The sequence below is a fragment of the Lutjanus erythropterus genome, chromosome 23 (genome assembly GCF_056507025.1).
Source record: "Lutjanus erythropterus isolate fLutEry1 chromosome 23, fLutEry1.hap2, whole genome shotgun sequence".
Lineage (NCBI taxonomy): Eukaryota > Metazoa > Chordata > Actinopteri > Lutjaniformes > Lutjanidae > Lutjanus > Lutjanus erythropterus.
Window position 1 is genome coordinate 4,485,040 of NC_139339.1, and position 18,212 is coordinate 4,503,251.

The 18,212-nt window shown below is 39.7% G+C and overlaps 2 protein-coding genes across 3 annotated transcripts; one reads left to right on the top strand and one right to left on the bottom strand.

The window, feature by feature from the left end:
- The first annotated feature begins 2,550 nt into the window (after positions 1-2,550).
- Positions 2,551-5,245, top strand: LOC146305458 (G-protein coupled receptor 68-like). Of its 2 annotated transcripts, none has more exons than XM_084713019.1 (4): positions 2,551-2,696; positions 3,407-3,520; positions 4,165-4,346; positions 4,443-5,245. In XM_084713019.1, the coding sequence occupies exons 2-4, from the start codon at positions 3,440-3,442 to the stop codon at positions 5,134-5,136; spliced, it is 957 nt and encodes a 318-aa protein (XP_084569145.1). In that variant the 5' UTR covers positions 2,551-2,696; positions 3,407-3,439; the 3' UTR covers positions 5,137-5,245. The 2 variants fall into 2 exon arrangements, with proteins under 2 accessions (XP_084569145.1, XP_084569144.1); XM_084713018.1 differs by having other exon boundaries at positions 2,552-2,696; positions 3,404-3,520.
- A 4,088-nt stretch (positions 5,246-9,333) lies between these two features.
- Positions 9,334-17,239, bottom strand: LOC146305459 (uncharacterized). The gene is made up of 4 exons (XM_084712216.1): positions 16,035-17,239; positions 15,473-15,835; positions 10,263-10,619; positions 9,334-10,080 (listed from the first exon to the last, which is right to left on the bottom strand). The coding sequence occupies exons 1-4, from the start codon at positions 16,165-16,167 to the stop codon at positions 9,875-9,877; spliced, it is 1,059 nt and encodes a 352-aa protein (XP_084568342.1). The 5' UTR covers positions 16,168-17,239; the 3' UTR covers positions 9,334-9,874.
- Between the last annotated feature and the right edge of the window lie 973 nt (positions 17,240-18,212).

Consider the following 18,212-nt stretch of genomic DNA (forward strand, 5'->3'; position numbering starts at 1 on the left):
CACCACACATTTCAAACTGAAGCAGCTGTTGATCGCTTAAGAAGTGAAGTTATATGAGTTATTTAAAACCATGTCTGTCCAGACTTGTATAATGTTTTTCAGATCTCCCTGCTACGGCCTCTGAATGACATCCGCCATGGTCATCACGCCATTGTAAAAATGAAACTAAAGTCTGTGAAAACAGTATTTCAGAGAATTACTCAAAGTACTGAAAGTTCCCCAGAATTTTCTTTGTTAACTTTGCTTTATTATGTGATGTGTCAGCAAAAGTTGCAGTTTGAGGAATGGGTGTGGCCGAGGATTAGAATGATCCGCCATGACAGGGAGATGGTTTTATCATGCTCCATCTCCAAACATGCAACGCAGTGAAAGTTTTTTCTCAGCCAAGTCACGCTGTTTGCTAGCCTGTTTCACGCTCTCCCTGGAGACATGCAGAAAAAACATATCATAGGAAACCATTATATTAATTCATAATCATTTATTTTATTTGTACAGCACTTTTCAAGCTTAAGTACAAAGATTTACAGAACAAGAATTAAAAAAATCATAGACCCACAAAATCCCACCCCGTTAAATAGAATCAGGAGCGTAAACGCACTGAAGGGAAGGCTGTTCCAGAGCCAAGGGGCCGTCACTGAAAATGCACGATCACCCTTAGTTTTGAGTCTGGTCTGAGGAACAGCCAAAAGGTTTTGATGGGTTTATGGTGCCTTGGATTTCCTCCGACCCCCTTTTATTTCACAAGCAGGACGCCATGGATGAAAATGAAAACACACGGAGCAAGATCAGTGCATGGGAAAGTTGTAAGTAAGTGCAATAAAACCCTCGCAAGTAAAAAGCCAGTACTTTATCAATACATCTGATTAACAAGCGTTAAGATGTAAACAGATGGAGTCTGTCATCCACCGCTGTTCTACAGAAGCACAGCTCATTAGCTCGGCTAATAGAGAACTGAAGTTTTCCACGAATGTTGGTTGACTCAAAGAGCCGCTTCTGTTCCCACAGGCAGTGAATCACATCAGCAGGACAGAGGACAGGATGAAGATACTGACTGATGACTGTGTTCTTGATTCTTATGAACTGCAGCGGCCCACGTGATTTGTGGTTACACTTTCCCTTGATTGCCAACAGATTACTTGTACTGTAAGGCAGGCGCAGGAAGTGGTACCTTCACCTCCACCGACCCCTTTGGGTGGATCCATCCATCTGTGTCAGAAGTCAGGAAATAAATTAAATTAAAACTGAAGGAGTTGGAGATTGAATTGAAAATATAAATGAGCAGAAAAGTAAAAAAGTTGGAACAGAGAGATATTAACATTTCACAAAGACAAACTGTTACCTCAGATGTAAAGTTAAGTTTATCAGTGCGACTGACTATGATAAAAGCAAGTGTTGACGTATACAAACTGGGTGATACAATCAGTTCTGGTGGAAATGAACTGATTACTGACCCACATAGCAAACAGGTCTGGGCCAGATCTGGTGTCAAAGCTGGCACCGCTGGCGGACTGCTTCCATGGTAAGTGGTATGTCAACCGGATGTGGGCCAGGTCTGTTAATGACGGCACTGTTTATATGATGGCCTGCCACATGCAGCCCGATTGTGGTTTGGTCTATGTGGTCTTTATTTATCAGAACTGAATGAGTAATAATTAAAACAGATGGCCCTGGCCTTACCTATTAATGAGTTACAGGACAATTTGCATTTGTGTGCTGAGAAAAAAAACACAGTATTTTTTTTTTTAGGACATTATAAATTAATTAATTCTGCTAAAATTTAACTGCTTTCTGAGTGAAGTATTTTCCTGAAAACTGTACTTAAGTACAGCAATGAAGTTTTTGTACTTAGCTACTTACCACCTCTGTATTTACAGCACCGCTTCCCAGAAAACAGTTCCAGTGTCTGTTTGAAAACGTCATCGAGTGATTGTCAGCTGTACCCAGAACTCACACAGCAGCTTTTGCTGACACATCACATAAAGTTTCCAAACAAATCGTGTGTATGGGGAACTACTTTTCTGAGATAGTTTCTCAGGGAAAACAGCGTGAGCCGTGTTCCTGTCAAAGGAAAGAGTAGCAAACTGCAGACCAGTTACATTGAATTTAATTTGTTATTTCCACACAATGATTGTTATTTGAAACGAAAACAGCTTATAGTCTGTACTGGATGCTGAACAGTTTGAAGCATTGAGTGACTTGAGTCTGAGTGACAGACAATGATAAAATAATACTGTAACAACAGCTTGATGCTGACTGAGCAAAGTTCGAATCACACAGTGGCTTTTGGGGAGCCATGTTTTGCGGTGCACGCCACTACTCATTCACATCCCTCCAAGAATTACACATCACAAGGTAAAATAAGGAAATATAAGAAAAAGAAATCTGTAACACTGTGAAAGAACAATGTTTCAGAGCTCCCCCTGTATTATAGGATATATTAACGTATGTACAGTGATAACACCGTGTTAGTGTGGCGTTGGGGCACATTGTGACATCTTTTCATGGAGCCCAAAGTCTCAGGCCGCGCCTTTGCATATTCATGTCTGGCTTCTTTTCTCTCACTTCCTTAAAGTGGAGCTGTAGATAAATAGGAACCCACCGCGTGTGATCACTTACCGTCCAGGCGGTTTGGATGCAGCACACCAGACTTTTGCTGAAGGAAACTCATTTTAGGTGTCGTCTCCCACCTTTCGAAGGTAAAACTTTTTTCTTATATATGCAGACGATAAGAACTGCAGTCATTAAAACTAATCAAATCTAATATAAATATATGGGCATTTTAACTCTCCAAAATTAGCAAAAATCAGCCTCTATGAATTTTTTTCTTTCGTGCTTTCTATAAAATTTTAAGATCTTTACATGTATTTTCATCAGGATTTGTATATCATTGCAAATACTGAACAGCAACCTTTATGTCAATTGTTTCCATGCACACAGAAAAATATGTTGCTTTTTATGACAGATATTGCAGTTCTTACCTGTCTCTACTTTTGCAAATAGAAATCAGTGAAACAGCAATAAGATCCTGTGTTGGTAAGGACACATTGACTGATCAGGCTGCTGTGGGCCGGACAAAAATGACATACGGTCTTAATAATGGCCAAATCTCTAATAATAGAAAGGTCAGAAATGTTTAATTTAGGGCGATTCTACTGTTGGCCGCTGTTTCTGAATTGCTGTGTGATGAATTGTGAGCTAATATTTTGTTGGCAATGTACAAAAACTTGACGTTTTAAAGTGAACCATGCAGGCTGCATACAGGTTGCATTGACTGTAGCAGCAAAAATAGAAAATCCTGTTGTTGCAGAAACACCCACAGCAATTTTTGATTTAATGTGATTGTGAGTACAATGTTCATAAAAAAAACCCTGCCCCTCCTTAAATAATCTGATCTCTCAAACAGCAGGTTTCACTCTGAAGAACAGAAGTTGAGTTCGTCATGGATCTGATACCTTGGGCGATCCGTATTACCAGCCTTCCCTTGAACCTCTTGGCCATCAATGCTGTTTGTATTTCTCAGGTATGTACATTACGACTGAGATGTGTTTATGTACAGTCTGTCTGTACAGGATCTGGGCTGGGATGAAGTCTTGTAATGACCTAAACGTTTAAAGAAATAATTGATTTCATAGTTAAAATTTACATAAAGTTGATTATATGTGCACTTTGCCATTGTGGCTCCATTCCAGCTTTCTTTTAAAGCTATAAAATATAACATTTCCACATTAAAATGTCTAGAAACTCTAGTGTTATATATAATTTTGAGTTGTTTACTTCACACACGGCACCAGGATTTTAATTTTGGCTAAGGAGTTTTACATTATAAAAGTTAAAACTGTTTCCAGCTGGTGGAAAATCTATTATGGTGTGTTGCCTTGAAATTTTAAGTTGTGCCAACTTTTTTTATTTTTCTTTTTTTTAGAGAGCACAAAATAATAACATGTCAGACACTGAGAACACTGTAAGGGACACTTGCCAAAGATTTAACTTAGTTTTGCACATATTACATTGTGCCACCTGACATTTTTTGTGTGATGAAGTTAAAAAGTCAAAAATTGATTTTAAATGCTTGAAAATGCTGTTTAACATATAAGACTTGTTGTTTTGAAAGGACTTTTTATTTGTCATTGACCCTTATTCACTCTTACTGATGTTTCCCCGCAGGGACGAAATGATCGCGTTGCTCCGTTCTACGTCAATCTGCTCATCGCCGACCTCTTTCAGCTCTGCTCCATGGCCGCGATGGAGATATTTACAGAATGGAGGATCAGGCTAATTCTGTCTTTTATTTTTGATTTTGCCGTGGCGGTCCGTGTCAGCTTCATGCTGTGTGCCGCCCTGGAGAGGTAAGTTGTCTGTCTAACCGGTATGCATGTAGCTGCTTCCGCGTCTCACCGTCACGTTCCTGCATGATGCTGAAGCGTGTCCATCTTGTGTTGCAGGTATTTGATCATCAGTCGCCCGCTGAGGTACCAGTCCGAACAAAACATCAAGAAGACTGTCGCTGTCTGTGTCCTGGTCTGGGCCTTGCCCGCTGTCTCTGTCCTCTCTTTTTATTTCTTGGTTGATTTTGAGGTTTTACTGATAGTCTACTCCTCCTTCCTCCTGCTTCCCCTCCCCCCGCTCATGTTCTTCCTGGACGGGATCGTCAAAGCCCTGGCTGCCTCCAGCTCTGTTCCCTCTGCCGAAAAACGCAGAATCGCGAGAGTTTTGGTCCCGGAGCTGCTGATTTACTCACTGCTCTTCCTGCCCAGAGCCGTTTGGCTCCTGACTAACGGAGACACATATGGCAACACCTTCGACAAAGTGTCTTTCATGCTTATTGAGTTTAGTCCTCTTGCAGACGTGGTTCTGTATGTTTTCATGAGGAAAGTGAACACAGACGAGCATTTGGCCACTGTGTGCGATTCAGACAGTAAGACTGATTGTAAAATTCTCACAGTCAGCTGCAGAGAGACGGAGAGAAAACAGAAGGAAAAATGTGGGCAAGAATACTTTGAGCAGCAGGGACGCTGTGGATTGCACAACCCGCTGTGGTTTCTGCATCCCACAGTAAATCTGCACACAGCAGAAAATGTACCTGCAGTCACCCAACCGCCAGCATCTCCTCCAACCAATGACAGCTCACAGCTGTGACTGTGTGCCAGCCTATTTTAAGCAGCTTACGCAGTCTTAAAAATAGTTGCGATTTGCTTTTTAAATGATTTGTTAAGTTGGGTTGTATTTTTTGTAAAACTCCAACAAAAATTCTGACTTTTTCATTTCTATCAGATTTTTTGACATTTTTGTGTTGTTAATCAAGCTCTGTGCATCATTGTTAATACTGATTTTTAATTGTTTTTTGTTTTTTGTCTTTGTTGTGTTTATACACAGATAAAAATGACATCAGTTACTAAAATAAAGTACCTCGTGCTGAAGGAAAATAAAAGTATGCTGTGAGATCAGACAACCAGCCTTTTTTGTTTGTTTCTTCAAATGATTTTCCCTCAAACTAACAATACATAATACAAAAACATTAAAGGACACAAATAGGTAATAAGTGATGGTAAAGAAAATAGCTTTCATGTTTTCCTTGTTTTCAGTTTTTGTCACATTTTTCCTGTTTTATTTTGGTACTCACCCTTGTCTCTCGTTTCAGGCACTTTACTTCCTGCCCCTGTGTGTTTCCCTCCTGTGTGATTACCTGCCCCACCCTGATTGGTTTCACCTGTCCCTCATTACCCCTCCTCCCTTGTGTATTTAGTCCTTGTGCCACCCTTTGTCTGTGCCAGTTCGTCTCCTTGTTTGTGAGAGTGTTCCAACCAGTTTTCTAGAGATCTCCTACTTTGGACCAGTGTTTGCATTTTTGATCCTGTTTTTTTTTTTTTGCCTGCTCCCCTTTTGATACCTCTGCTTAAGTTTGGACTGATCTTTCGTGTACCGACCCCCTTTTTCCATTAAAGACCTTGTGTTTGAGTCCTGCATCTGAGTCCTCCTTTGTTGGCCCCAGTGTGATAGTGCTGTTATTTATCCATCTAGACAGTTTTGGTGTGAATTTGGATTTACCTGCTGTAGAGATGTCTGCCTTCTCTCCAATATAATGGGACTAAATGGCACTCAGTTTGCGGTGCTCAAAACACATTTGACCCGGTTATTCAAGATTATCCGCAGACCTTCCTGTGAACATTTTCATGTAGGAACTACCTGAGTCACCAAAGTAACAGCTGAACTCCCAAATATGGGCATCTACGTTTGCGGAACTCGGTAACCCCCTTGGCTGGATACATCCTTGTGTACCTGTTTATAAACACCTGTGTGTAGACAGGTTACTGCTGGCAGGACTCCACCTCCACCCATCAGATGAGAGCCTGCAGGCTTATTGAGGAAACATGCGGTGTAACCTGGAAACCGTCTCAAAACACTGCACACACACCTGTCTTTGTCACCAGTGTCAGTGGCTGCGGTAGGGTGCTCTCTCAGTCGGGCGGGATAGCATACCAAAGAAAAGAAAAATCCCGGCCACACCATGGCCCATGTTTTTCATGTGGCATCCATAGTGACCACAACTGCATCCCCTATAAACAAACAATTTGAAATGACACTTCATAATCTCTTCAAAAGGCCCCGTGTTGTTTGTTGAACGTTAAACGCCCTCAGGCACCTCCTCAGTCATATAAAAAGTCCTCCCTTGTTCCGCTGGACGTGTCTTTATGAGACAGAACAACACTTGTCTTCTTCTTGTCTGGTTGGTCCTCATATGATTGAAGACACAGAAGGTAATGTTTGTATCCTCTGTTTATTTCACAGATTAACTGATGACAAACTCTGAGATGAAGATGAAAACCTCACAGATCAGCCTGTAAAATATGATGCATTTTATTGTTTTGACCACAACATAAGATGTTTGTGTTTACTTTTTTATATTATATGTCATATAATGAAACCCACTGTTGATTTTTAGGGTAAATTAATTCAGTTAAGGTAAAAGTTTATTTTCAGGCAATATTTAGGCCTAAATTCCAGATTTACTGATGTAGTTTGTTCATAATTTAACACAGTATTTCACAAAACTGAAGGATTTCCACTTAAATAATTCAATTAATTTGATTTTGTTTGTGGTATCACATTGTAACCAAACGTTTTTGGCAATTTTGTCAGATGTTTTAATTAAGAAATTTGACTTTATCAGTCAGCATTAAGGTAAAGAAACAAAGAGCAATACATGCTTTAATCATTTATTTAATTGTGTGAACCCACCAATCAGCGCCTTTTATCCAAAACTGCACATAACAGACCTGACTGCAGGAGGCAGGATGTGAGTTCTCAGAGTAAATTCCCTGCAACTCCCCCATGTTTTATTGTTCCTGCGTTGCCTCCCGCGAGTAAATACAAACACCCCCCCTCACTTTTTGGTACTTCCATTCTCTGAATCTGATTTATGGAACCGAACCAGGACTGAACTTTGACTCTTCACCTGTGTTTCCTCTGACAGGGAGAAGATGATCTGCAGGATCCTGCTGCTCATCGAGCTGACCTCCTGTGTCTGTGGTTAGTTTACACCTTTACTGGGGGGTGGGGTTGTTATTATACAGACTTTAGAGAAACGCTTCCTTTTAACAAGCAGAAACCTGAGGGCTGTTTCAAGAGGGGGGCATCAGATTGAGCATGAGCTTAATCTCTGTCCGTCTCGTCCTCTCAGGAACGTTTGAGCCTCACAACATGGATCTAAAGTATCAGGCAGAGGAGAACAGTAACATCACAGTGGAATGGAGCTTCTCCTCCAAAGCCGACATCTTGATCTCCTCACTGAAGATCCACTGTGTGTCTGTACCTGAGATAAAGGTCTTCTATCATCTGGACGACAGCGTCGATGAGCCTGTGGACGAGCAGTTTGCACGACGGGTGCAGTGTGACAAAGACGCTCTCAGAAGAGGACGTGTCAGACTCGATGTGTCCAGAGTGAGGACTGATGACTCGGGCCTGTACCTCTGCAGAATGGCCACTGAGTTTGGCAGGAAGGTCAAACAGTTCTCACTGAAAATCACTGGTGAGTCCACTCAAGGTCGTCACATGAACCTGCTCACATGTGGAACAGTTTGACTGATATTTGATGTAAATAATCAACTCAGTCTTTGTGATTTAGCCTACAGGAAGGTTTCTATAAAATGTTCTCCTCAGATAAATGACAAGTACACTTTTATTGTTTTTTCCAGCAGCCATTGTCAAACCCACACCAAAACCAGCAGTGGTGATCCGTGGCAGACTGGGCCTCTGTGTTGCACTGGGACTGTCAGCAGCAGCAGCAGCAGCAGCAGCAGCTGTACTGACTGTCTGTCGCTCATGTCGGCCTCCTGCACTCCACTCTACCTGAAGGGAGACAAGTTGAGTGCTGTGACACATCAATGATTTCAGCTTTCTTCAGGCTCTGCTGCCCCCTGCTGGTCTGAAGAGAAACACACCAGACTGATGCCTGAAGGCAGAACTTCAGTTCTTCAGTTGGAGAAACGCTGCCGGGCTGAAATGTTTACAAGTGATGGACAGAAATCCAGCAAAGAACAGTACAGCTGAGATTTGTGGTGGTTTTCTTCCTTCCTGTTGTAACAGACCGAGTCAGCAGCAGTGATCGCTCTAAACTGACTGTTGATTGAGTCAAAATGAGCTCCAGTGTCCACTCAGAGTTCAGATCAGCTGTTTTCATGGCAGTGATGGGTTGGACAGGATATTATCTTCATGTTAAACTGGATGTCTTCTGCAGGTGCTGGTTGTATTTTTCATCATCTCATGTTTTACATTCAGTGGTGTTGAATTAGACTTCAGATGACAAGTTGAATCATGTATTTAATTTGTCAGCTGACTGTAACATACAGCCAGTGATGGAGAGTAACTCAGTTCATTTATTTATCTGTAAATATAGACTTTTATATGTTTTCCTTCTGTTTCCTCAGTTTTTCCATCAGTGGATCACAGATCTATACTGAGCAGTTGCTCTAATGGCCACTAGATAAAGACAAGAAACACAAAAATATGGATTTTGTTTTCCACAAGTTTCCACAAGAGTCACAAAAAATGTATAGCTTTCATGAGTGACAGTTTTAATTGATCCTCTTTTATTCATTTCTTCTCATCAACTTTTTTTTTGTATGTCTTGAAGTTCTAATATGTCAATTTGGGATAAAGAGAAGCAAAACTTTTTCTGTTTCCTTTGTCAGAACATTATTTTGTCTTTTTATTCATTCTATGATTTTTGACATATACATCAGTTTGTAACTGTTAAGAGTGCTAATAAAGTTTATTCTTATTATCTTTTATGCTGATAACAACTTGACAGCTTCTGTCTGTCTGATATCAAAAGACACAGAAGAGACAGAACAACTTCTCTCATATAATAGGAATTTATTTACAATATGTACGTTATAAACAGTAGGAAATAACATACAGTGTAACAACGTCCATCAGTCCACCAGTGGACATTACATTCAAATATAATAATTAAAGGTGCAGTTCTTTTATAATTCTGTTGTCTTGTTGGTTCCAGATACATTTTGTCAGACTGATGATTGATAAGAGCTGCTGGAGAACAGAGTGATCAATGACTGAAGCAACTTACAGATAAATCTGAATGATTCCTCTGAAAAACTCTTCATACAGTGAAAACTGAGACAACCGGGACATTTTAGAGACGTGACAGTGGAGGATGTTGAATGGAGTCGAGGCAGCTACAGTCTGTTTTTACCCTTCTGAGCTGATGGTAACAGTCTGATATCAAACGTGGAAAATCTGACACAATGGAAGCATTTTTAATATTGAAATGAATTATTTCTGCTGTAAGAACTTCATTTAAAGTCAAACTCACAGGAACATGAAGATCATTTAACAGAAAAATATACAGTTCATATCACCTGCAGCATTGGACAGTCTGTCTGTTAGTTTTATGATTCTGGTGTTGAAGCAAAACTCTGATGACTGCAGAGACAATCAATAGAGCAACAACTGCTGCTGCTGTCAGTCCCAGTCCCAGTCCAGCATAGAGGCCCGTCCTTCCCCGACTCTCTGGTTGTGGACTCACTGTTGGTCTCTGAGGTTTGGACTCATCAGCAGCTGCTGTAAAGGACAGAAAATGGACTCAAGTGTTTTGGACTGTTGGTGGGACAAAACAAGCAGTTTGAAGGTTCTAGGAGGACGACTGTTGGACTCTATGTCATTATGATGGACAGTTTTAGCAACACTAGCAGCACGGCTCTAAGATGGAAATCTGGTTTTACTAAACTACTGAATCAACTCACCAGTGACATTGAGACGACTTCTGTTAGAGCCCAAACCATAGATTGTGTCCACTTTACAGACATACAGGCCCGAGTCTTCAGTCCTGAGTCTGGACACATGAAGTCTGATTCGTCCTTCTCTGAGGACGTCTTTGTCACACTGGACTCGTCCTGCAAACTGTTCATCCTGAGACTCTGAGACCTCAACACCTTCATGTAGATAAAACAGACACTTGAGAGGATCATTGATCATCTCACAGTAGATATAACGGACAACAAGGGACCTGTCCGTTGTGGTCGTGAACGTCCATTCCAGTGTGATGTTGTGGTTCTCCTCTGCCTGATAGGAGGTCTGTGTCACATTCACTACAAATGTTCCTGTTGAGGAGACAGAGAGGGAAAGTGAGGAGCAGACAAACCGAAAACTTTAAAATCCATCTAGAGATGTTTGTGTGGAGAGTTTAGTGATGCTCTCAGTGCTGTAGAGACCTTCCTCCTCACACATTTAAAGACTCAAGTGTCAAAGTGTGTGTTGTCTTTTGTCTTGATGGATAATAAAGTGAAGGTGTAAACTAACCACAGACACAGGAGGTCAGCTTGATGAGCAGCAGGATCCTGCAGATCATCTGAGACACAGGTGAACCACAGCAACAAGAAGTCTGTCCTCCTGAAGCTGTCAAAAATTACAGCAAACATTTTAAATAATATAATAATATGCATTGAAATCACTTAATTACAGACACAGAACAATGTGTTTTTAAGTTCAGAAACACTGAAATAAGACAATAACCTTTCTCTTATATTGATACATTATTATTACTATTAATATCATTATTTAAAACCTGCTGCTGCAGCCCTTCAAACTATCCAGTATACAGTAGTAATAAAGTTTCCTGATATATACATTAATACAACAGAACTATGAGCAGAACCTTTGGTGTCTCCTTCAGGAATTACTCTTGACAAGTTTTTCTTTATTGTCCCCCAACAGTAAAATGGAAAATAGAGAATCCCATCAAGTGTCTTCTGTGTTCTCATCACTTCTGTCCATATAGAAACACAAGTTCAGACCTTTTCTTGTGGTCAAGCATGAATTTGCGTGTTTAATTTAGCTCCAAAAAACATATTAACTAAAAAAAAAGTTAAGAAAATCACATCTTACAACTCTTATTGTCTTCACAGGCTCACAGGTTATTTGAACCTGTTTGAATTTATAATTTTAGAAAAAGGTGTGCCAAAGTTTCATTCATTCACTCATTTGTTGAAGCTGTAAAAACAAAAAACACTAAAGTCCAAAACATGTCTTTCTGCTCTGTTTAGCTTCATACGTCTCCAGTTTCTCTATTTCCTACTTCAACTTATAATTTCTACATTTTTCTGCTTCATGTCCAGTTTTTGACTTGGAATGCCAATGAGCAGATGATGCCTGTAAATCAAATGGACACCCTGTGAATAAGAAAACGTTTTATTGAGCAGATTGTTATGTAGTTGGTCATATCAATATGAACAGTTATGGACTTGTGTCCTGCAGCAGGTTAGACATTTATTAACAAATGCAAATAAAACACAGTGCAGCTCGTTTTATCCTGACTTTAGTTAGAGTCCTCCACACCAGGCTAAGTTGTCTTAGTGGAACAGTTTAAACATTGAGTGGAGACTGAAGTTAATTCAGGTCAGGCTTTTTCAGTAAAGAACAGATTTATTTATCACCCTTGTTGGAACAACCTCCAGGAGTCAGAGACAATCTACAGTTTTAGCTGTCAGCAGGTTTCACAAGAGAAGAGAGGAGCCACCTTAAGAGTGAGTCTCCCTCCTGCTGTGACGTTTTAGTACCCGCCTCTCTGTTGTGCTCTAAGACCCGCCCACATGTCATGCTTATGCTAAGGAGCACCAACGACCCTTGCCGTGAACCTGGCTGATCCTCGGTCTGTGACATGGACCACACAACAGTTTATTACCTCACAGAAGTCTAATATTGTATTGTACTGTCTAACTTAGTTTTAAAGACTCAGTGAAAAATGTATTTTATTTTATTATCAAATGAATGATAGAAACAAAACAAATTTCATAAAACATTTCATATCGGTAAATTTGGAATATAAATACCGCCTGCATATAGAAATAAGAATGAAACTGCACATGAACACATTACCTGTGTGTCTTCAGTCAAGTAAGGACCAAAAAGTGAGACAACAGGGCGGTGTTCTCAGTCCTGACTGAATTATTCTGACGACCAGAGAGCGAAACAGACGAAACGAGCGTTTTAGTAAAAGTTCTCAGAAGTCATGTTATGTGTTAAAAGTTGAAAATTAATAAAGAAATGTATTAAAAAAAAAAAAAAAAAAAAAAAAAAAAGTTGTCAGAAGTCTCACAGATGTCAGATTGCAGCAGCAGCAGATCCTCTCGATCTTTTCAACGATCCCTCGTGAAACTACATCTTTATTAACTTCTCACTTCTGCAATATCGCCGGTGTCACTGGTCGTGAATGGTTATCACTGAGAAGCTTTTTTGATTGGACGTTTTCTCCGTCGGACGTCAAGTGTCAAAAGCACCGGCTGCTCACTGGTCCACAAAACAGCTGTGGGTGTGTCTTAAACAGTACTGCTTTGAGTGTGTGTGCTGTGGCAGACAAACAGCGCTTTCCTGGTCTCGTCTACTCTCCAGGCGAGGCGGAGTTAATTTCGACTAGTGTTACATTTCTTGATTGTACACAGAGGAGCCTGAGCTCAGCAGACCGTCTCCACCTCCCTACAGTCAGACTTAAACATTTTGAGTGTAATTCAGTTGTCAAAAAAGAGACACAACGCATATAAACAAAGTTAGAGATGAATTTGGCAGATATTATTATCACTTGTCATTATTATTACCATAGATTATCATAGAAGTACTAGTAGTCGTATGTATTCAATATTATTGTAAATTACCAAACCATAACAAAGTTATCTGTGGGCACTTTGCATTAGAGTACGTCTAAAATGTAGATGTCGGATTGGAGCAGCAGTTTCTATCTTTTCAACGATGCCTCATGAAAATACATCTTCATGAGCTTCGGGAAAAAAAACACTTATGCAGAATCGCCAGTATCAACAGTGTCTGTCGGATAATAGTGGTTCCGTATTATATTTGTTATTGCACTCTGTGTTCTGCCCCGCCCCCTGTCCTCTCCAACTTTCCTTTCAGTTTGTCTGATAAAAAAAAAAAGTTCCTCCTTCTTTCTGCAGCTTGTCTCACAGGCTGGACAACAACTTTCCTCTCGTCTCAGTTTGGTCCTCACTGTGGGACTCTGGGTCAGTCGAAATATCTTAACAGTTATCGGGTGGATCAATGTCATAAAAATATTTAAGTTCCACATAAAACACAGTTTCATTTGGCATACCAGCCAAGAGTCTACCCAGCCGGTACACGACGGAGTTTCAACGTTGAAATGGGGTTGAAATTATGTCAGTTGTTGTTTCAACGCTGACACAACATGTTTAATTCTAATGGTTGTGAAAAGGTTTAGAAAATTATCATAATACAACATTGAAGTTGTCATACAAAACACGTTTCTGACCGACATTCTTTTGAGTTTATTGAACTCATAATTTTTGATTCAATTTTGATTGAGTCAAAATGAGCTCCAGAGTGTCCACTCAGAGTTCAGATCAGCTGTTTTCATGGCAGTGATGGGTTGGACAGGATATTATCTTCATGTTAAACTGGATGTCTTCTGCAGGTGCTGGTTGTATTTTTCATCATCTCATGTTTTACATTCAGTGGTGTTGAATTAGACTTCAGATGACAAGTTGAATCATGTATTTAATTTGTCAGCTGACTGTAACATACAGCCAGTGATGGAGAGTAACTCAGTTCATTTATTTATCTGTAAATATAGACTTTTATATGTTTTCCTTCTGTTTCCTCAGTTTTTCCATCAGTGGATCACAGATCTATACTGAGCAGTTGCTCTAATGGCCACTAGATAAAGACAAGAAACACAAAAATATGGATTTTGTTTTCCACAAGTTTCCACAAGAGTCACAAAAAATGTATAGCTTTCATGAGTGACAGTTTTAATTGATCCTCTTTTATTCATTTCTTCTCATGACCTTTTTTTTTTTTTGTATTTCTTGAAGTTCTAATATGTCAATTTGGGATAAAGAGAAGCAAAACTTTTGTGGTTTCATTTTTTGTCAGAACATTATTTTGTATTTTTATTATGATTTTTGACATAAATACATCAGTTTGTAACTGTTAAGAGTGCTAATAAAGTTTATTCTTATTATCTGATGCTGATAACAACTTGACAGCTTCTGTCTGTCTGATATCAAAAGACACAGAAGAGACAGAACAACTTCTCTCATATAACAGGAATTTATTTACAATATGTACGTTATAAACAGTAGGAAATAACATACAGTGTAACAACGTCCATCAGTCCACCAGTGGACATTACATTCAAATATAATAATTAAAGGTGCAGTTCTTTTATAATTGTGTTGTCTTGTTGGTTCCAGATACATTTTGTCAGACTGATGATTGATAAGAGCTGCTGCAGAACAGAGTGATCAATGACTGAAGCAACTTACAGATAAATCTGAATGATTCCTCTGAAAAACTCTTCATACAGTGAAAACTGAGACAACCGGGACATTTTAGAGACGTGACAGTGGAGGATGTTGAATGGAGTCGAGGCAGCTACAGTCTGTTTTTACCCTTCTGAGCTGATGGTAACAGTCTGATATCAAACGTGGAAAATCTGACACAATGGAAGCATTTTTAATATTGAAATGAATTATTTCTGCTGTAAGAACTTCATTTAAAGTCAAACTCACAGGAACATGAAGATCATTTAACAGAAAAATATACAGTTCATATCACCTGCAGCATTGGACAGTTAGTTTTATGATTCTGGTGTTGAAGCAAAACTCTGATGACTGCAAAGATAATCAATAGAGCAACAACTGCTGCTGCTGTCAGTCCCAGTCCAACATAGAGGACCGTCCTTCCCCAACTTTCTGGTTGTGGACTCACTGTTGGTCTCTGAGGTTTGGACTCATCAGCAGCTGCTGTAAAGGACAGAAAATGGACTCAAGTCTTTTATACTGTTGGTGGGACAAAACAAGCAGTTTGAAGGTTCTAGGAGGACGACTGTTGGACTCTACGTCATTATGATGGACAGTTTTAGCAACACTAGCAGCACGGCTCTAAGATGGAAATCTGGTTTTACTAAACTACTGAATCAACTCACCAGTGACATTGAGACGACATCTGTTAGAGCCCCAACTGTCACTTGTTTTCACTTCACAGACATACAGGCCCGAGTCTTCAGTCCTGAGTTTGGACACATGAAGTCTGAGTCGTCCTTCTCTGAGGACGTCTTTTTCACACTGGACTCGTCCTGCAAACCGTTCATCCTGAGACTCTGAGACCTCAACACCTTCATGCAGATAAAACAGACACTTGAGAGGATCATTTATCATTTCAATTTCACAGTAGATTGAAACAGAATCAAGGGACATGTCCGTTGTGGTCGTGAACGTCCATTCCAGTGTGATGTTGTGGTTCTCCTCTGCCTGATAGGAGGTCTGTGTCACATTCACTACAAATGTTCCTGTTGAGGAGACAGAGAGGGAAAGTGAGGAGCAGACAAACTGACAACTTTAAACTCCATCTAGAGATGTTTGTGTGGAGAGTTTAGTGATGCTCTCAGTGCTGTAGAGACCTTCCTCCTCACACATTTAAAGACTCAAGTGTCAAAGTGTGTGTTGTCTTTTGTCTTGATGGATAATAAAGTGAAGGTGTAAACTAACCACAGACACAGGAGGTCAGCTTGATGAGCAGCAGGATCCTGCAGATCATCTTCTCCCTGTCAGAGGAGACACAGGTGAACCACAGCAACAAGAAGTCTGTTCTCCTGAAGCTGTCAAAAATTACAGCAAACATTTAAAATAATATAATAATATGCATTGAAATCACTTGTGTTACTTACAGACAGAAAATCACATCTTACAACTCTTATTGTCTTCACAGGCTGACAGATTATTTGAACCTGTCTGAATTTATAATTTTAGAAAAAGGTGTGCCAAAGTTTCATTCAGTCACTCGTTTGTTGAAGCTGTAAAAACAAAAAAAAACACTAAAGTCCAAAACATGTCTTTCTGCTCTGTTTAGCTTCATACGTCTCCAGTTTCTCTATTTCCTACTTCAACTTATAATTTCTACATTTTTCTGCTTCATGTCCAGTTTTTGACTTGGAATGCCAATGAGCAGATGATGCCTGTAAATCAAATGGACACCCTGTGAATAAGAAAACGTCTTATTGAGCAGATTGTTATGTAGTTGGTCATATCAATATGAACAGTTATGGACTTGTGTCCTGCAGCAGGTTAGACATTTATTAACAAATGTAAATAAAACACAGTTCAGCTTGTTTTATCCTGACTTTAGTTAGAGTCCTCCACACCAGGCTAAGTTGTCTTAGTGGAACAGTTTAAACATTGAGTGGAGACTGAAGTTAATTCAGGTCAGGCTTTTTCAGTTAAGAGCAGATTTATTTATCACCCTTGTTGGAACAACCTCCAGGAGTCAGAGACAATCTACAGTTTTAGCTGTCAGCAGGTTTCACAAGAGAAGAGAGGAGCCACCTTAAGAGTGAGCCTCCCTCCTGCTGTGACGTTTAATGTACCCGCCCTCTCTGTTGTACAGGAGAAGACGCACAATAAATTTAAGTCGTGCGACATGAACAACAACAACAGTGTCTGAGTATCTATCCGATCTTTGGTCCCATAGTTGATCCAGGGTCTGTGACACACTGACCACACAACAGTTTATTACCTCACAGAAGTTTTATATTGTGTTGTTCTAACTTAGTTTTAAAGACGCTGTGAAAAATTTATTTTATTTTATTATCAAATTAATGCTAGAAACAAAACAAATTTCATAAAACATTTCATATCGGTAAATTTGGAATATAAATACCGCCTGCATATAGAAATAAGAATGAAACTGCACATGAACACATTACCTGTGTGTCTTCAGTCATATGAGGACCAAAAAGTGAGACAACAGGACGGTGTTCTCAGTCCTGACTGAAGTATTCTGACGACCAGAGAGCCAAACAGACGAAACGAGCGTTTTAGTAAAAGTTGTCAGAAGTCTCAGAGATGTCAGATTGCAGCAGCAGATCCTCTCGATCTTTTCAACGATGCCTCATGAAAATACATCTTCATGAGCTTCGGGAAAAAAAACACTTCTGCAGAATCGCCAGTATCAACAGTAATCTGATTCTCTGTAACATTTGTTGTTGCACTCTGCCTGCTGCCCCGCCCCCGACTTCCCTAACTTTACTTTCAGTTTGCTTGAGATATAAAAGCTCCTCCTGAACGTTGTGTTGCGTGAACGGTGCTACCGCAATAAGGTGCATGAAAGTGTGTCTGTTGAAGTGCACAATCTGTCATAATTTATCCCTCCGCTTCTGCAATTGGTCCTCAGTACTGTCTAAAACAGCTTTCACATCTCACATCTCCGAAAACGTCGAAGTAAATTTAAAAAAAGGCGATACTTGGATAAACTTACCACATATTAAAGAATATAAAACTTATATAAAGTGACATATTAGCAGCTTTAGCCTTACAGAGGAAATGAAAACAGATTGTGAAGGATGGGGATTTGTTACCATTTAATGAGTTGAAAAATATGCATGATTTAAAAGATACATAATTTTCATCATATTTACAGTCATGATCCATGAAGGTTACTTATTTCAAAGAACATGTTCACTCAGTTCAACAGTCAGTAAATTGACTAAAGGAAAAGGTGTGTTTTTGTCCTCATATCACTGTCTTTTGATATGGTTCTCAAATCTTGATTGGTTCCAACTCTCACTGTCTGAAATGTGTTTGGTTTTGAGGATGTGTATATGCTTTTAATTTCTACCTCTTTTCTGTTTTAACTTCACTTTCTGTTGTTTCCAGGGAAAATGCATTCTT

Bases quoted from the DNA above. Each gene is read 5' to 3' on its own strand.
- LOC146305458 (XM_084713019.1), top strand. From the start codon at position 3,440: ATGGATCTGATACCTTGGGCGATCCGTATTACCAGCCTTCCCTTGAAC. The intron at 3,521-4,164 runs GTATGTACATTA...GTTTCCCCGCAG, and splicing joins ATGCTGTTTGTATTTCTCAG to GGACGAAATGATCGCGTTGC. The intron at 4,347-4,442 runs GTAAGTTGTCTG...CTTGTGTTGCAG, and splicing joins CTGTGTGCCGCCCTGGAGAG to GTATTTGATCATCAGTCGCC.
- LOC146305459 (XM_084712216.1), bottom strand. From the start codon at position 16,167: ATGTTTGCTGTAATTTTTGACAGCTTCAGGAGAACAGACTTCTTGTTG. The intron at 15,836-16,034 runs GTTAGTTTACAC...TCTCCTCAACAG, and splicing joins GCTGACCTCCTGTGTCTGTG to GAACATTTGTAGTGAATGTG. The intron at 10,081-10,262 runs GTGAGTTGATTC...TGTCCTTTACAG, and splicing joins AAGTCGTCTCAATGTCACTG to CAGCTGCTGATGAGTCCAAA.